Source organism: Hemiscyllium ocellatum, chromosome 1 (genome assembly GCF_020745735.1).
Source record: "Hemiscyllium ocellatum isolate sHemOce1 chromosome 1, sHemOce1.pat.X.cur, whole genome shotgun sequence".
Lineage (NCBI taxonomy): Eukaryota > Metazoa > Chordata > Chondrichthyes > Orectolobiformes > Hemiscylliidae > Hemiscyllium > Hemiscyllium ocellatum.
In genome coordinates this window covers 41981540-41998613 of record NC_083401.1, presented here as the reverse complement: position 1 = coordinate 41998613, position 17074 = coordinate 41981540, and the positions used below count along the sequence as shown (strand labels likewise).

Below are 17074 nucleotides of genomic sequence, written 5' to 3'. Positions count from 1 at the left end.
GATGTGACTGAGGTGATGGATAGGAGAATTTTCAGGTATATAAAATGCTAAAGGGGATTGTTAAGGTGGACATTGAACAGATGTTCTCCCTTGCAGGTCAGTCTAGAACAAGATGTCACAGATAGAGTGAGAGGAGATACATTCAAAGCTGAGCTGAGGAAAAACTACTTTTGTCAGAGGGTTGTGAATCTGTAGAACTCACTGCACTAGAGTGCAGTGGAAGCTGAATCAATCAATGGATTCAAGGAGGAAATAAATAAGTTTCCGATGAAAAGTGGGATAAAAGGCCATGGGGAACAAGGAAGAAAGGGGAATTGTGACCAGGATAAGATCAGCCATGATCTTGTTAAATGGCAGAGTTGGCTCAAAGGGCTGAATTGCATACTCCTGCTCCTAATTCCTGTGCAAAATGTTTATATGGACTCCCAGAAGGCATTTGATGAAGTCCCACATAAGAGACTATTAACTAAAGTAAAAGACTATGGAATTGAGGGCAAATTACTGACATGGCTGTCCAAGTTGGTTGATGGCAGGCATCAGAAGGTGTGGATAATAAGTAGGCACTCAATTTGGCAGGATGTGACCAGTGATGTCCCTCAAGGATCTGTGTTATGGCCTTAATTATTCACTTCATTTATTAATGACTAAGATAATATCCAAATTTGCTAAAGAAACAAAGTTAGGCAACATTGCAGACAGTGTAGGTGATTGCAGAAAATCATAAAGGGATATTACCAGACTAAGTGAATAGCCCAAACTTTGGCAGTAAGGTTATCTATTTTGGAAAAGGGATAAATCAGGATATTGCTAGATGGCATGGAGTTAAACACAGTGGATGTCCAAAGACACTTGGGGGTTCAAGTGCACAGACCTGTAAAATGTCATGAACATTTGCAGAAAATAACCAAGAAAGCTAATGGAATGCTTGCCTTTATATTGAGACAACTGGGTGCAGATGTTACAGTTATATAAAATTTTGGTTAGACCCCATTTGAAGTATCATAAACAAATCTGGCAACTATACCTTAGGAAAAATATGTTGGTCAGAGGGAGTACATCGGTGGTTTACAAGAACGATGCCTGGACTTCAGGTATTAAGTTACGATGAGATTATACAAATATTTTCTTTACAATTTAGAAGGTTAAGGGGTGATCTGATCAAAACTTTCACGATATTACCAGGAAAAGACAGGGTAGATAAACTATTTCCACTTGTTGGGGATTCAAGAACTAGGAGGCATAGTCCAAGAATTAGGGACGGACCGTTCAGGAAAGATGATAGGAAGCACTTCTACACACAAAGGGCGCTAGATATTTGGAACTCTGTTCTACAAATAGCACTGAATGCTGGATCAATTGTTAATTTAAAAAAAATTATCTATTTCAGGTTTAATAAGGTATAAGGGGATATTTGTGCTTTTGACACATATGGAATTAGGTCAAACAGCAGCTGTAATCTCACTGAATGGTGGAACAGGCTTGAGGGGCTGAATGGCCTACTCCTGTTCCTAGGTTGCTACTATTGTTTCCATATTTAAAGTGAGGGCATCATACTGTTTAGTAGTAATACACATGGTGGAAGAAGCAATGTCATCGTGGACATAAAAGCTATTTTGTAGAAAAGTACATGAAACAAAGAAAAAGTAATGCATTTTTCACTGCCGATGGATGGCAATACAGAAAAAGTAAGAAATAACATGTGAACAACATTGTTCTTAAAGAGGAAGTCAGAAAGGGGAGCATGATATCACAATACAAAGGAGCAATACCACAGAGGTTCATGCCAATAATCCTCTATACTTTCAATCATGGCCAGGGAGGCGAGACCCATGCCAAAGGCTTGCAAGTATAATTGGGGGTGTTACGTGAAGAAACATAAAACTGGATTTAATGTTCCCCCTCATTCAACATCAAGTGATTTGAAAAGGTTGGTTAAGGCGACAGCAGCAATTCTTTATGAAGACATGGAGTTTTAAAACTTACAAAGTAACATATTTGAACTCTATACAAATTGAAATGTAGATACATTCCAAAGGTTCACATACAGCTCATTAATGTAAAATTGAAATGGCAACTCAGAGATGCTATTGGCTCAAATCAACCACCATCTCAGTGGTGTAGTAACTGTTCAAATTATGACATCAATGCAAAATTGAAATTACACTTTGGATTTGTGTTTTGGGAGGAGTGAATGGAACAAAATGAAACATTCCACACAAGCTAAATTTATTCATTATTAACAATCCTGAGGCCAAGTCAGAATAGACAACACCCATTCTTCAACCAGCAGGATGAACTGAAGCTGCACACCAAATTATCTGGATCCAAAACGTTAGCTCTACTTTCTCTCCACAGCAATGTGTGATTTTGTCCCGAATTATCTGCTAGCCCTACTCAACCTCTTCATCAATTTCAGTGTTGCTGGTCATACTCCACTGCGCAAGTTTGGTTTGGCATTATCCATGAGGTTATATAAAACATTCAGCAAAAGCTGCTTTTTCTAGGATATATGAATAACTTTATTAATAAAGATAGTACAGGGTATATTTATAAGCGTCGGGGATAAGATTCATTTTCCAGATTTAGATTAAGAATAGTCATTTAAGCAAGCTATCAGAAGACCAGTACTGCATCTGGAACACAGTCTAGGCTTCAAGAAATTGTTACTATTGTTCAGTTTGCTCACATTACACAAGCTGGTATTTGAATGTTATTAATCGAAGATTTTCTTTTTTAAGGACTTCTTCCAAGAGAATGGAGTAACAGAAACTGTTTGGTAATTAATATTGAACAACTCGGTACTCACCTAGTATTCACAATTGGGACCTACTACTGGGTTACTGGTTGTGGGTTAGACAGGAATAACACACAAAGTTCCCTCTGCAAAAACTGATCCATTGAAAACATCCCAACATTGTCCCACTACGGACATACAATTCAGGATAAAAGTAGGACAGAACATCAGATGTTATCTGTTTGCATGTTTCAATTATTCAATGGATAAACTTCGAGAACTGTGATAGGTTTCATAGACATCCACTCAAGAACAATAGAAAAACAATTATGTTCAATTGTTAGATTTCAAATTACTTGTCTTCTGTGGCTAGATATTTCCAAATTGAAAAGTGTGAAATACATTTCACTGTGCAGCCAACAAGTGTGCTCAAAATTCCAACCCTTACCCTTTTACTTCCATAGCAATTGCTTGAATTCATCTCATCATACAGGGGGCTTGTTTGAAAAAACAAAATCAATAAATCAGTTACCCCAAATTTCATACACAGAATGAGCTAACCTTAAACAAGGCACAGTGCACAGTGAAAGTCAGGAGTAAGTACAACATACAGATTCTAAGCATACAACATTCAAACCACGGAAACCAAGAAAAAAAATGACAGCATTATTGCTGTCTCCAGTCAACTTAATTAAAGATAGAGATTAAAAACTGATGATTACTCCAGTGATAAATTATGCTTCCAATGTAAATTTATAAAACCTACATTTGCAGTTTAGTCTTGCTGTAAAATTTAACTTGTTATTCCTTGATCTAGACGAATGTTCCCTTCTGAAATACTGTTAATGTGCAGAGCTTATTTCCTGTTTAGTCTTGTTCAGAGGGATTTCAATAACCATAAAGTCTTCAGCCAGTGTCACTTCCTGATCTTCCAAAACCAGCTTCGCCTGTGTCTTCAGTTCCATTACATCATCATCACCAGCATTAGTAAGGGCTGTAGGCTTGTACCTTTGACTGAAATGAGTAAGAACCAGCCGTTTAACTTTACATGATTTTGCAAACTCTGCAGCAGTCTTTGGAGTGCAGTGTCCATGCTCCTCAGCTTTGTCTGACTGACTGTCATCTAGTGTGGCCTCATGTACCAGCACGTCTGCATCAAGGCAAAGGTTCTTACTCATGTCACCCACAATACGTGAGCAATCCCCCAAAATACATATTTTCCGACCTGGAAGAGGAGCTTCCAGTACATCCATTGGAAAAACTGTAACTCCATTGTCTAGAGTGATGGTTTGTCCATTTTTTAGTTTCCCATACAAAGGTCCAGGATGAACACCTATAATAATCCAAACAAAATAAAATTAATGGAAGAAAAGTTAAAAATGGGTGAGCAAAAAGTAAAAGAAAGCACAGAAATACATAAAATGCATTTTTAAATTTTAAGATAACTCCTTTTGGCAACTTTACTGTGCTGTTGAATCATTGTGCTCCACAAACAAAATTGAGCACTGTACAGAGAGAAGGACGCGCTGTGCAGAGAAAGAAAGATGACCCTAAACATTAAACATTCAAATCTGAAAACATGCAAAGCAATGCTAATTGCAACCACTTCAAAAGAAGATCTATTGTGATGGAGAGGATGAAAAGGAGTGCTTTTTGTAAGCTGTGCTTTAAACACTGACATAATCACTACTTTCCAAGTCTGTCACAACGGTTGCTATTACGGAAGGAAGCATTTTTACCATCAATAACATAGACATGGGTATTCCAACAAAATACAATGTGAGGAAATTACAAAGCAAAACCACAAGTGAATACTTCCACAAGCCACACTTTCCACAGAATGATTACAGCACAAAAGTCGATTATGCAACCAGTCAATCCAACTTTCTGCACATGCAAATAAAAGTGAGAATGTTCAGAGAGGAAGTGAAATAAGAAATCAGAAGTGCATAGAGAGAATAAGAATAGACTAGAATTTTTGTTAGTGCACTTGTGGTGATGTGGTGTTGCTGTTTAGACTAGCATTTATTACCTCATTCTGTAACCCTACCCCTGTAGCCCAGATAGTTTTTCCTCATCCAACTTCCTTTGAAGGGCACAACTAAATCTGTACCATGGAGAAAGTGAGGACTGCAGATGCTGGAGATCAGAGCTGAAAAATGCATTGCTGGAAAAGCGCAGCAGGTTAGGCAGCATCAAAGGAGTAGGAGAATCGATGCTTCCGGCATAAGCCCTTCTTCAGGAATCCTGAAGAAGGGCTTATGCCCGAAACGTCGATTCTCCTGCTCCTTTGATGCTGCCTGACCTGCTGTGCTTTTCCAGCAACACATTTTTCAGCTCTGAATCTGTACCATACCTTGCAGCCTCAGTATGCCTCAATTGAGTAAAGAAATAAGTCCCTCATGTTGCCTTCGGGTTCTCAAAGTTTCCATCAATAGCAATCTATTGTTCATCTACTTTATATCCCATATAATGTGAAGAGCTCTATCAAATTTCTGTTCAAATGTTTTCTTATCAGGGCAATTCCTGTTTCCCAATCTATCCATGGAACTGATGATACTCACCACCCCCAAAGAAAGCTCAAAAGATCCTTTCTGCACCATTTCTAAAGCTTTCATGCTCTTCACAAAGTGCTATGTCCATAATTGTATACAACACGCCATCTGAAGCCACACCATATTGTTCCAGTAAACCTGTATAAAATTCTTGCTTTGTGCTCCATGTCACTCTTTGTAAAACTCAGGGTTCAGCCTTTTCATCACTTTCTCAACCTGCTGTATCACATTCAACAAATTCTGCACAAATACACCAGAAGTTTCCATAGCATAGTGATTCTCAAATTCTCAGACACAAGCATGGTCCTGAGCAAAAATATTATATCCTCAGGTTTCTCTGTTCCAAAACATCCTTTAGATATGCATCCTTTAGTATATTTTCTTTCTACCAAAATGTACCACTTTGCAGCTCCCTGCATTAAAATAGAAACATGGTCACCCATTCCACAAGCCTATGCTCTCAAAGTCCTTTAATTAACCTCCTGACAGATCTACAGTCCTTTTTTCCCTGCAAGTTTTGAATTTCATTTTATGCAGCCAAGACTTTAAGACTTTTCAATTTGCTTTTATATCTAATGCAATTAATCATGTTACCATCATCGAAATCCAGATATCAAACATCCTGGGGTTTACCATCAATCAGAAATTCAACTGGGACTTGCCACATAAATACAATAGCTACAAGAGCAGGTCAGAGGCTAGGAAAACTGCAGCGAGTAACTTACCTCCTGAATCCCCAAAGCCTGCCTACCATCCACAAGGCACAAATCTGGAGTGTGATGGAATACGCCCCACTTGCCTGGATTGGTGCATGTCCAACAACACAAGAAGCCTGACACCATCCAGGATAAGCAGCCCACTGACTGGTACCACTTCCACAAGCATCCACTTCCTCTAACAATGAAGTTCAGTTGCATCTGCACATACTATCTACAAGACGCACTGTAGAAATTCACAAGATAATTAGCATCTTTCAAACCAATGATCACTTCCATCTAGAAGGACAAGGGCAGTAGAACATCACCACCTGCAAGTACCCCTCCAAGCTACTTGGAAATATATTACTGTGCCTCCACTGTTGCTGTGCCAAATTCCTGGATTTCCCTACCTAAGGGCATTGTGGGTCTACCTACAGCATATGGACTGCTGTGGTTCCAGAGGCTCATCCCATATTCTCAAGGGGGAGGTAAGGATAGGTAATAAATGCTAGCCTAACCAGCAACACCACATCACCACAAGTGAACTACCAAAAATTCTAGTCTATTCTTATTTTATGCACTTCTGATTTCTTATTTCACTTCCTCGCTGAACATTCTCACTTTTATTATCAACTTGACATCTATCATACATCCCCTTTAAAGACTTCATCTTACTTTCCATTTCTTTCATTATCTGGGGGCTCTGGCTTTGTTCCTTACCTTTCCTTCGAAGGTACACCAACCGATTCTGAACCTCACCTCTTTAAAGGCAGCCCTATTAACCCATTATAGTTTTACCTACAAAGCTCTGATTCCAATTTTCCATGAGTCAGGACAAACAGTCACCACTGAAATTTGACCTATTCTATAGAAGTATCATTTTAGATTGCTCCTTGCCCATTGCTGGAGTCAACCTACACCTCATAATACCATGGGCACTTTCTGCTAAAATGTTCACCTACTGGCAGATGAACCACCTCCAGAGCCAGATACAGCAATGCTTCCTTCATCTTGAAGCAGACTGATCAAGAAAACTCTCCTCAGTACACTAATGAAACCCTTTCCTCATCTCTGCCCTTTGCACAGATACTATTTTAAGTTTTGACACATACATTTACTACTACAATATAGTTGAAACAATCTAATAGAAATCTTAAGAATAACTTTTTTGATTATCGAGATTACTTCATATTGGGAGTGGAGACACATTAAATTTTCTATGGGCTTTAAAAGTACAATGGATAAAGGAAACCTTTGACAAAATCTTGAAAATTACCCATCTCTTTCAGTTTTTGTGTCTGAAGTCTTCCTGGTCGTTTTCGTTCCTCAATTACAAAGCCAAAAGATGGTATACGATGAAAAAGCCTGAAAGCCTTTACGATGAACTGCTCATGAGTGACAAGATTGTAGCAGTCTTCCTGAGGATTAAGATAAATTGTTTTGCCTTGCAATTCTTGAGGATGAAGCTGATCATCTGTTTTCAGTGCAGAGGGCTCCCTCCATTCCTCAGGGAAACATTGATCTTCTGTTGGAACCAGTTCATGGACTACATATGGAAAGACCAACTGTGAGTGAGAAAGTTCCATGCTTGTCCTCAAAAATTTCCTTAATCCAATAGGTCCATAAATCTCTATGGGCTGTTTGTTTGAGAGAGAACTACTTTGGAGACTCACAGTGCACAAGAGACCAGGTAACCCAAATAGATGGTCACCGTGGAGATGAGTAATAAAAATCTTTGAAATTTTGCCTATAAAATACAAAAGAGAGGAGTACATTATATGATTTGTATCTTAAAATTACTCATGACAACATACATCTATACAGTATTTCTAACATGATAAACCATCCAAGGTCACTTTACAGTAATGCTTTAGGCCATGATGTGAACTGGGCTGGACAAAGCTAAAAATCACACAACACCAGACTATAGCCCAACAGGTTGAGTTGGAAGCACTAACTTTCAGAGTGCTGCTCCTTCACTCTGAAGAGTGTTGTGGAGAATTAAGACAATAAGGCAGAACTTATAGCAAAAGATTACAGTCATGCAACTGAAATGATATATTGAACAAACCTGGATAACCTGGTGTTATGAGATTTTTAACTTTGCTTTAAGCCAAATTTAGCAATAAATCTCAATAATCTTTTGAGGCAGATAAACAGAACAATTTAAAGGCGGCACGGTGGCACAGTGGTTAGCACTGCTGCCTCACAGCGCCTGTAGACCCGGGTTCATTTCCCGACTCAGGCGACTGACTGTGTGGAGTTTGCACATTCTCCCCGTGTCTGCGTGGGTTTCCTCCGGGTGCTCCGGTTTCCTCCCACAGTCCAAAGATGTGCGGGTCAGGTGAATTGGCCAAGCTAAATTGCCCGTAGTGTTAGGTAAGGGGTAAATGTAGGGATGTGGGTGGGTTGCGCTTCGGTGGGTCGGTGTGGACTTGTTGGGCCGAAGGGCCTGTTTCCACACTGTAAGTCTAATCTAATCTAAAACATGGTCATAAGTGACAGTTCTACATGGTCAAGGACAGACATGAGGGTAGGCTGACAGAAATCCAAAGCTTTGGTCACTGCACCTGAAGACACAGCCTATGATTAAACTGGGAATGTTCACGGAGCCAGAAATACAGCATAGAACTCTTTGAGGGTTCTGAAACAAGAACAAAGGACATTACAGCACAGGAACAGGCCCTGCAGCCCTTCAAGCCTGCGACCTGCCAACTCGTGTACTCAATACCCCACCCGATGAAGGAAAGCGTGCCATACGCCTTCTTGACCACTCTACTGACCTATGTTGCCACCTTCAGCGAACAATGGACCTGAACAGCCAGATCTCTCTGTATATCAATTTCCCCCCGGACTTTTCCATTTACTGTATAGTTCGCTCTGGAATTGCATCTTCCAAAATGCATCACCTCGCATTTGTCCAGATTGAACTCTATTTGCCATTTCTCTGTCCAACTCTCCAATCTATCTATATTCTGCTATATTTTCTGACAGTGCCCTTCACTACCTGCTACTCCACCAATCTTAGTGTCATCTGCAAACTTGCTAATAAGGTAACCTATACTTTCCTCCAAATTATTTATATATATCACAAACAACAGTAGTCCCAACATGGATCCCTGTGGGACACCATTGGTCACAGTTAGACCATAAGACATAGGAGTGGAAGTAAGGCCATTCGGCCCATCGAGTCCACTCCGCCATTCAATCATGGCTGATGGGCATTTCAACTCCACTTACCCGCATTCTCCCTGTAGCTCTTAATTCATCGAGACATCAAGAATCTATCAATCTCTGCCTTGTCCATTTTGAGAAGCTCCCTTCCACCACTATTCTCCGTTTCCTGTTGCCCAACCAGTTCTCTATCCATCAAGCAAGAACTCCATGGACCCCATGCAACTTCACCTTCTTCATCAGCCTACCATGGGGAACCTTATCAAATGCCTTACTAAAGTCCGTGTACATGACATTTATATCCCTTCCCTCAGCCAGCTTTGTCACCTCTTCAAAGAATTCTATTATTATGTTTGTTAGACATGATCTTCCCTGCACAAAACCATGCTAACTATCACTGATAAACCCAATTTCTTCCAAGTGGGAATAGATCCTATCCCATAGTATCTTCTCCAGTAGCTTCCCTACCTCTGATGTCAGGCTCACAGGTCTATAATTACATGGATTATCTCTGCTACCCTTTTAAAAAAAGGGGACAACATTAGCAATTCTCCAGTCCTCTAGGACCTCCTCTGTTTTCAAGGATGCTGCAAAGATACCTGTTAAACGTCCAGCTATTTCCTCTCTCGCTTCCCTCAGTAACCTGGGACAGATCCCATCAGGTCCTGGGGACTTGACCACCTTAATGCACTTCCTCCCTCCTTATGCAGACTTGACCTAGAGTAGTCAAAAAACTATCCCTAACCTCAACATGCACCATGTCCCTCTCCTCAGTGAATACTGACGCAAAGTACTCATTAAGGATCTCACCCATTTTCTCTGTCTCCACATAGAACTTTCCTCCTTTGTCCTTGAGTGGGCCAACCCTTTCCCTCACTACCCCCTTGTTCCTTATATATGAATAAAATGTTTTGGGGTTTTCCTTAAACCTACTCACTAAGGATATCTCATGACATGTTTTAGCCCTCTTAATTCTTCGTTTCAGATTGGTCCTACATTCCCGGTATTCTTCAAAGCTTCATTTATCTTCAGTCACCTAGACCTTATGTACGCATCCTTTTTCCTCTTCGTTAGTCTCAATTTCACTGGTCACCCATGGTTCCCTAATCTTGCCATTTCTATCCCTCATTTTCACAGGAACACGTGTCGCCTGAATTCTAATCAACCTCTTTTTAAAATCCTCCCACATATTGAATGCGGATTTCCCTTCAAACAGCTGCTTCCAATCTACATTCTCCAGCTCCTGCCAAATTTTGGTACACTTGGCTCTTCCCCCAAGTTAGCACTCCTCCTTTAGGACCACTCTCATCTTTGTCTAAGTGTTCTAAAACTTACGGAATTGTGATCACTGTTCCCAAAGTAATACCCTACTGAAACTTCAACCAACCGGCCGGGCTCATTTCCTAACACCAGGTCCAATATGGCCCCTTCATGAGTTGGACTACTTACATACTGCTCTAGAAAACCCTCCTGGATGTTCCTTACAAATTATGCTCCGTCCAACCCTCTAACACTCAGTGAAACTCAGTCAATGTTGGGAAAATTAAAACCTATCACCACCACCCTGTTGCTCCTGATCTCTCGACATATTTGTACCTCTATCTCACGATCGCTGTTGGGAGACCTATAGTACAGCCCCAACATTGTTACCGCACACTTCCTATTTCTGAGCTCTGCGCATATTGCCTCACTGCTCAAGTCTTCAGTGCTCTCCTTCAGCTCAGCTGTGATATCTTCTTTGACCAGTAATGCAACTCTTTCACCCTCTTACCTTCCCACTTGAAGCATCGACATCCTGGGACATTTAGTTGCCAATTATGCCCTGCCCTCAACTAGGTCTCAGTAATAGCAATAACATATACTCTCAGGTACTAATCCAAGTCCTAAGTTTCTCTTGCACTTACCTATTGTACTTCTTGCATTAAAATAAATGCACCTCAGACCACCAGTCCCTCTGTGTTCATCCGCCACTTCCTGCCTACTCTTCCCCTTAGTCATGCTGACTTTTTAGATTAGATTACTTACAGTGTGGAAAGAGGCCCTTCGGCCCAACAAGTCCACACCGACCCGCCGAAGCTCAACCCACCCATTCCCCTACATTTACCCCTTTACCTAACACTACGGGCAATTTAGCACGGCCAATTCACCTGACCTGCACATCTTTGGACTGTGGGAGGAAACCGGAGCACCCAGAGGAAACCCATGCAAACTCCACACAGTCAGTCGCCCGAGTTGGGAATTGAACCCGGGTCTCTGGCGCTGTGAGGCAGCAGTGTTAACCACTGTGCCGACTTCATTAACTAGGTCCTTCCAGGCTTAAATTACTATCTCCTTCCTGTCCACTAACCTCCACATTGGGTTCCCATTTCTCTGCAACATTAGTTTAAACCCTCCCCAACAGCATTAGCAAAAGCACCTCCCCAAGGACCCTGGTTCCAGTCTGGCCCAGGTGTAAGCCATCCAATTTGTAATAGTCCCATCTCCCCAAGAACTGGTTCCAGTGTCGCAAAAATCTGAACCCCTCCCTCCAGCACTATCGCTCAAGCCATGCATTCATTCTGAATATTCTATCATTCCTACTCTGACTCGCACATGGCACTGGTAGCAATCCTGAGATTACTACCTCTGAGGTCCTACTTTTTAAACTTGGTTCCTAAACACCCGAAATTCTTAGCCGTGCCTGAATATATCAGCTTTTTAAACAGTTTGTTACCTTCGTGGCAGCTCTCTGGTCTTCGTTCTCTCTGCCCTCGCTGTAATTAAAATAGAGGCCGCAAACCCAGAGGGAAGCTTGTTAAACGGTTTGCTTACCTTCCTGGCAGCCCCCGGTCCTCAGTCTCTCCGCCCTCGCTGCATTTAAAATTGAGCCAGCATGCGGTCTAACAAGAGCTGCAACTGGACACACTTGCACGTGAAGGAGCCAGGGACACCAGCTGTGGGTTTGATCTTCACAGTAATTATTTGGAAGAAATTTCAGCTAATCGATACTGGATATCAAAGGCACTTGATGGGGTTGAGAGGTGGTTGTAGTAGTACAACCTGGTACCATCAGCTGACAATTAAAAACTAATGTCTTTTTTTGCTGATGCTGTCAAGATGCAGATAACAAACTGGGGTTGGCGGGGGGGGGGGAGCAAAGATAGATCTTTGAGGTAACAACACAGTTCTGGGCAAAGGTGATTCTCTGGCTACAATTAGATCAATAAAAACAAACAGACGAGTGCAGTCGCACCTACTGAGACGACAATGCTGTGGCATTGGTGGAGGAAGGCATAATTAACTATGTGTATTTGGGGTGAAGAGGGATACGTTAACTCTATCTACAGTTACAAAGGATAAGACTTGGATAAGAACTCTCAGTACCGTTGGAGGTAAAAACTGAAACTTCTGGCATTGTACCAATGTCACTGGACTAGCAAAAAAATCCGAAAGAACTGCGCTGCTGTAAATCGGAAACAAAAACAGAAGTTGCTGTAAAAGCGCAGCAGGTCCGACAGCACCTGTGGACAGAAATCAGGATCAAGTTAACGCTTCTGGCTCTAGTGCTGAGGAAGATTCACTTGATCCAAAAGGTTAACTCTGATTTCTCCACACAAATGCTGCCGGACTTGCTGCGCTTTTCCAGCAATTTCTGTTTTTGTCACTGGGCTAGTAATTAGAATTCCAGGAGAAAAGGGTTCAAATTCACCATGCCATATGTTGATACTTGAATTCAAAAAAAAAATCTTGGAATAAAAATTGCAAGTTGCAAAGACTCATCTGAGTCACTAGATTCTTTTAGGAAAAGAAACCTGCCATCCTTATTTTGTCTGATCCCTCAGATGCTGCCTCGCCAGTAATGCTCATGAATGAATAAAAAGAGAGAAAAAAGGAAACTATAACAGACACAGAAGGCTTAGTACTGCAAGAAGTTGGACTATTACAAAATGCAAACAGGTGAAATAAAAATGAAATGGGGATAGCAAAGAAGATCAAAGCAAACAAATATTGTTAATAAATGAACAGAGGAACCTCGATTATCTGAAGGATAAGATTGGGGAACATTTCATTCGGTTAGTCAACTGCTGGATAATAGAATGCCGGATAACAGATTAGCCAAGGATTGGGACCTTGAGATCGTGCCTGATAATCTGAGATCCGGATAATCGAATTCCGGATAAGTGTAGGGTCTGTTAGGGTAACCTGAGAGAAGCGAGGCATGTTGATATTGTTTTTAAATTAATACTTTTTAACAAAAGACAGGACAATGCCATCACTGCATTCAAGGACAGGATGCATTCAAGAACTAAGAAAGTTACATCTTTACAAGCATACAGATCCCCATACCTGGTCAAAATGTATCCCAAGTTATTAAGGGAATCAAGAGAAGCAATAATGGAAATTCCAACCAACTATTTCCAGCTGTGGTATCACAGCCATGGAGAGCAGCTAACACTATCCCATTGTTTAAGAAGAGAGCAACAAATAGGTAAAGACAATCTAACCTCGGGTGGAGGAAAGATAATGGAGGAATTATTGGGGGAAAAATTCTACAAGATAATATTCTATCCTAATTTGTAATCAAAGGCAGTTGCCATTGATTTGTTAATGGACAGTTATGTGTGGTTAATTTTATTGGATCTTATGAGGAGGTACCATAGATCACAGCATATAAGTTGATCTGGACGTAAGGCTCTTATACACTCAGATGTACAGCACGGAAATAGACCCTTCGGTTCAACCCGTCCATGCCGACCAGGTATACCAATCCAATCTAGTCCCACCTGCCAGCACCTGGCCCATACCCCTCCAAACCCTTCCTATTCATATACCCATCCAAATGCCTCTTAAATGTTGCAATTGTACCAGCCTCCACCACATCCTCTGGCAGCTTATTCCATACACGTACCACCCTCTCGTGAAAACGTTGTCTCTTAGGTCTCTTATATCTTTCCCCTCTCAACCTATACCTATGCTCTCTAGTTCTGGACTTCCCGACCCCAGGGAAAAGACTTTGCCTATTTATCCTACCTATGCCCCTCAATTTTATAAACCTCTGTAATGTCACCCCTCAGCCTCCGATGCTCCAGGGAAAACAGCCCCAGCCTGTTCAGCCTCTCCCTGCAGATCAGATCCTCCAACCCCTGGCAACATTCTTGTAAATCTTTTCTGATCCCTTTCAAGTTTCACAACATCTTTCCGATAGGAAGGAGACCAGAATTGCAAGCAATATTCCAACAGTGGCCTAACCAATGTCCTGTACAGCTGCAACATGACCTGCAAACTCCTGTACTCAATACTCTGACCAATAAAGGAAAGCATACCAAACGCCTTCTCAACTATCCTATCTACCTACAAATCCACTTTCAAGGAGCTATGAACCTGCACTCCAAGGTCTCTTTATTCAGCAACACTTCCTACCATTAAGTGTATAAGTCCTGCTAAGATTTGCTTTCCCAAAATGCAGCACCTCGCATTTATCTGAATTAAACTCCATCTGCCACTTTTCAGCCCACTGGCCCATCTGGTCCAGATCCTGTTGTAACCTGAGGTAACCCTCTTCACTGTCCACTACACCTCCAATTTTGGTGTCATCGGCAAACTTAGTAACTGTACCTCTTATGCTCGCACCCAAATCATTTATGTAAATGACAAAAAGTAGTGGACCCAGCACTGATCCTTGTGGCACACCATTGGTCACAGGCCTCCAGTCAGAAAAACAACCCTCCACCACCACCCTCTGTCTTCTACCTTTGAGTCAGTTCTGCATCTCTTGTGGCACTATGGTGTCCCCCCTCTCAGCTATGAGATGTAGTTCAAGTTGAACCTGCTATGGAAGGTGTGTCACAGCATATACAAACAAGTTAATAAAACAACAAATTGATCTGGATTTTTTAGTCCCAAAAATAACATTTCATATGCAAATCAAATTGCTCTATTAGCTGTTCCATATTATGCTCATATTAATATTCATTCTCAATTCTCTATCACATAAATACATTATTTTTAAGCATATAACTGGAGTGCAGGGGATCAAGCAAGTAACATGACTGAATTCAAAACCAGAAGACTATATGACATAGGTGTAGAGTTTAGGCCATTCAGTTCATCAAGTCTGCTCCATAATTCAATTATGACTGATAAGTTTCTCAATCCCATTCTCCCGCCTCTGCTCCGTAACCTTTTATCTCTTTAATTAAGAATCTCTCTCCGTTTTAAACATACTCAATGATCTGACCTCCACAGCCTTCAGTGGCATAGATTCACCATTCTCTGGCTGAAGACGTTTCTCCTCATCTCCAATCCAAAGAATCTTCCCTTCACTCTAAAGGCTGTGCCCTCGGGTCCTCGTCCCTCCTGCTAATGGAAACAGCTTTACAACATCCATTCTATCCAGGCCTTTCAGTATTCTTTAAAGTTCAATTAGATTCTCCCCCGCAGCACCCCCTCCCCCTCACCCCATCCTTCTAAATTCCATCAAGGATAGACCCAGATACGTCAAATGTTCTTCATATGTTATGCCTTTCATTCCTGGGATCATTCTTGTGAAACTCCTCAGGACTCACTCCAGGGACAGTATTTCGTTCCCGAGATATATGGCGCAAGATTGCTCACAATATTCTAAATGATATCTAACCAGAGCCTTAATAAAGCCTCCGAAGTACATCCTTGCTTTAGATTGTAGTCCTCTCAAAATAAATGCTAACATTGCAGTTCCCTTCTTAGCTACCAACTCAACCTGCAAGTTAACCTGAAAAGAATTCTGGACTAGGTCTCCCAAGTGCCTTTACACTTCAGGTTTCTGCATTTTCTCCCCATTAAGAAAATAGCTGCATCTTACCAAAGTGCAGGCAGTGATGATCTAAAAACCATGGCCTGAAAAAAAGGTGATAGAGACAGTAACCCACATAAACATATAAAAATATGCGAGCGTCCAGAACATAGTCTGTAAACCTGAGGCATGTGTGTCCAGAATCTGAAGTAAACCTGAATGGGCACTCGCCGGCCAACTTGACACCTGTGTTACAAATATTCAGTATTTTAATGTTTGTTCCACACTGCGTGAGTGCGGGGGGGGGGGGGGGGGGAGAGAGGGGGGGGCAAAGGAGAAAGAGAGTGTGAAGGAGGGTTGGCAGGACAGAAGGGCCCCGCTGCCTACCTGCTTTCAGTTGGCTCCGCATGAACTGGGTCTGAGTTCCCTCTCCACAGTCGAAAAGCCAGCACTCGCCCTCGTAGCGCAGCGCCACGGCCGAGGCCCCGCGGCTGGGGGACGGATACGCCGAGCCAGTACCCAGGAATGTCAGCTCCATCGTCATGGCGGCTCGGACCGCTCTGCGCGTGCGCACTGCCCGGACCAACACAAGACCCGCCCCCCACACCCTGCCCGCTTCCCATTGGTCCATCTCTACAAACATATCCACCAATCAAACGCTGAGGACCATTGATTGACACGCTACAATGTACAGCTGTTCCTCAGGGAGAAGCAATGTGCTGGTCACAGAAAAACCAAAAGTCTTGCGGATGCTGAAAATGAGACACTAAAGCATAAATTGCTGGAGAAACTCAGCAGGTCTGGCAATATCTGTGCAGGGAAAGCAGAGGTTTCAGGTCCAGTGACCCTTATTTACAACATTCTTCACAGATGTGTTGGTGCTCAGTTGAACTCTCTCATTGAGATGTACAGCGCTGATACAGACTCTTCGGTCCAACCCATCCATGCCGACCAGATATCCCAACCCAATCTAATCCCACCTGCCAGCACCTAGCCCATATCCCTCCAAACCCTTCCTGTTCATATACCCATCCAAATGCCTTTTAAATGTTGCAACTGTGCCAGCCTCCACCACTTCCTCTGGCAGTTCATGCCATACAAGTACTACCCTCTGCGTGAAAAAATTGCCCCTTAGGTCTCTTTTATATCTTTCCTCTCTCAC

At 41.9% G+C, this 17074-nt stretch overlaps 1 protein-coding gene across 1 annotated transcript; it reads right to left on the bottom strand.

Annotated features, from left to right (window-relative positions):
• Positions 1–2057: 2057 nt before the first annotated feature.
• Positions 2058–16463, bottom strand: elac1 (elaC ribonuclease Z 1). Its single transcript, XM_060829023.1, has 3 exons — positions 16300–16463; positions 7264–7734; positions 2058–4067 (listed from the first exon to the last, which is right to left on the bottom strand). Exons 1-3 carry the CDS (start codon positions 16454–16456, stop codon positions 3577–3579), a joined length of 1119 nt encoding a protein of 372 aa, XP_060685006.1. The 5' UTR covers positions 16457–16463; the 3' UTR covers positions 2058–3576.
• Between the last annotated feature and the right edge of the window lie 611 nt (positions 16464–17074).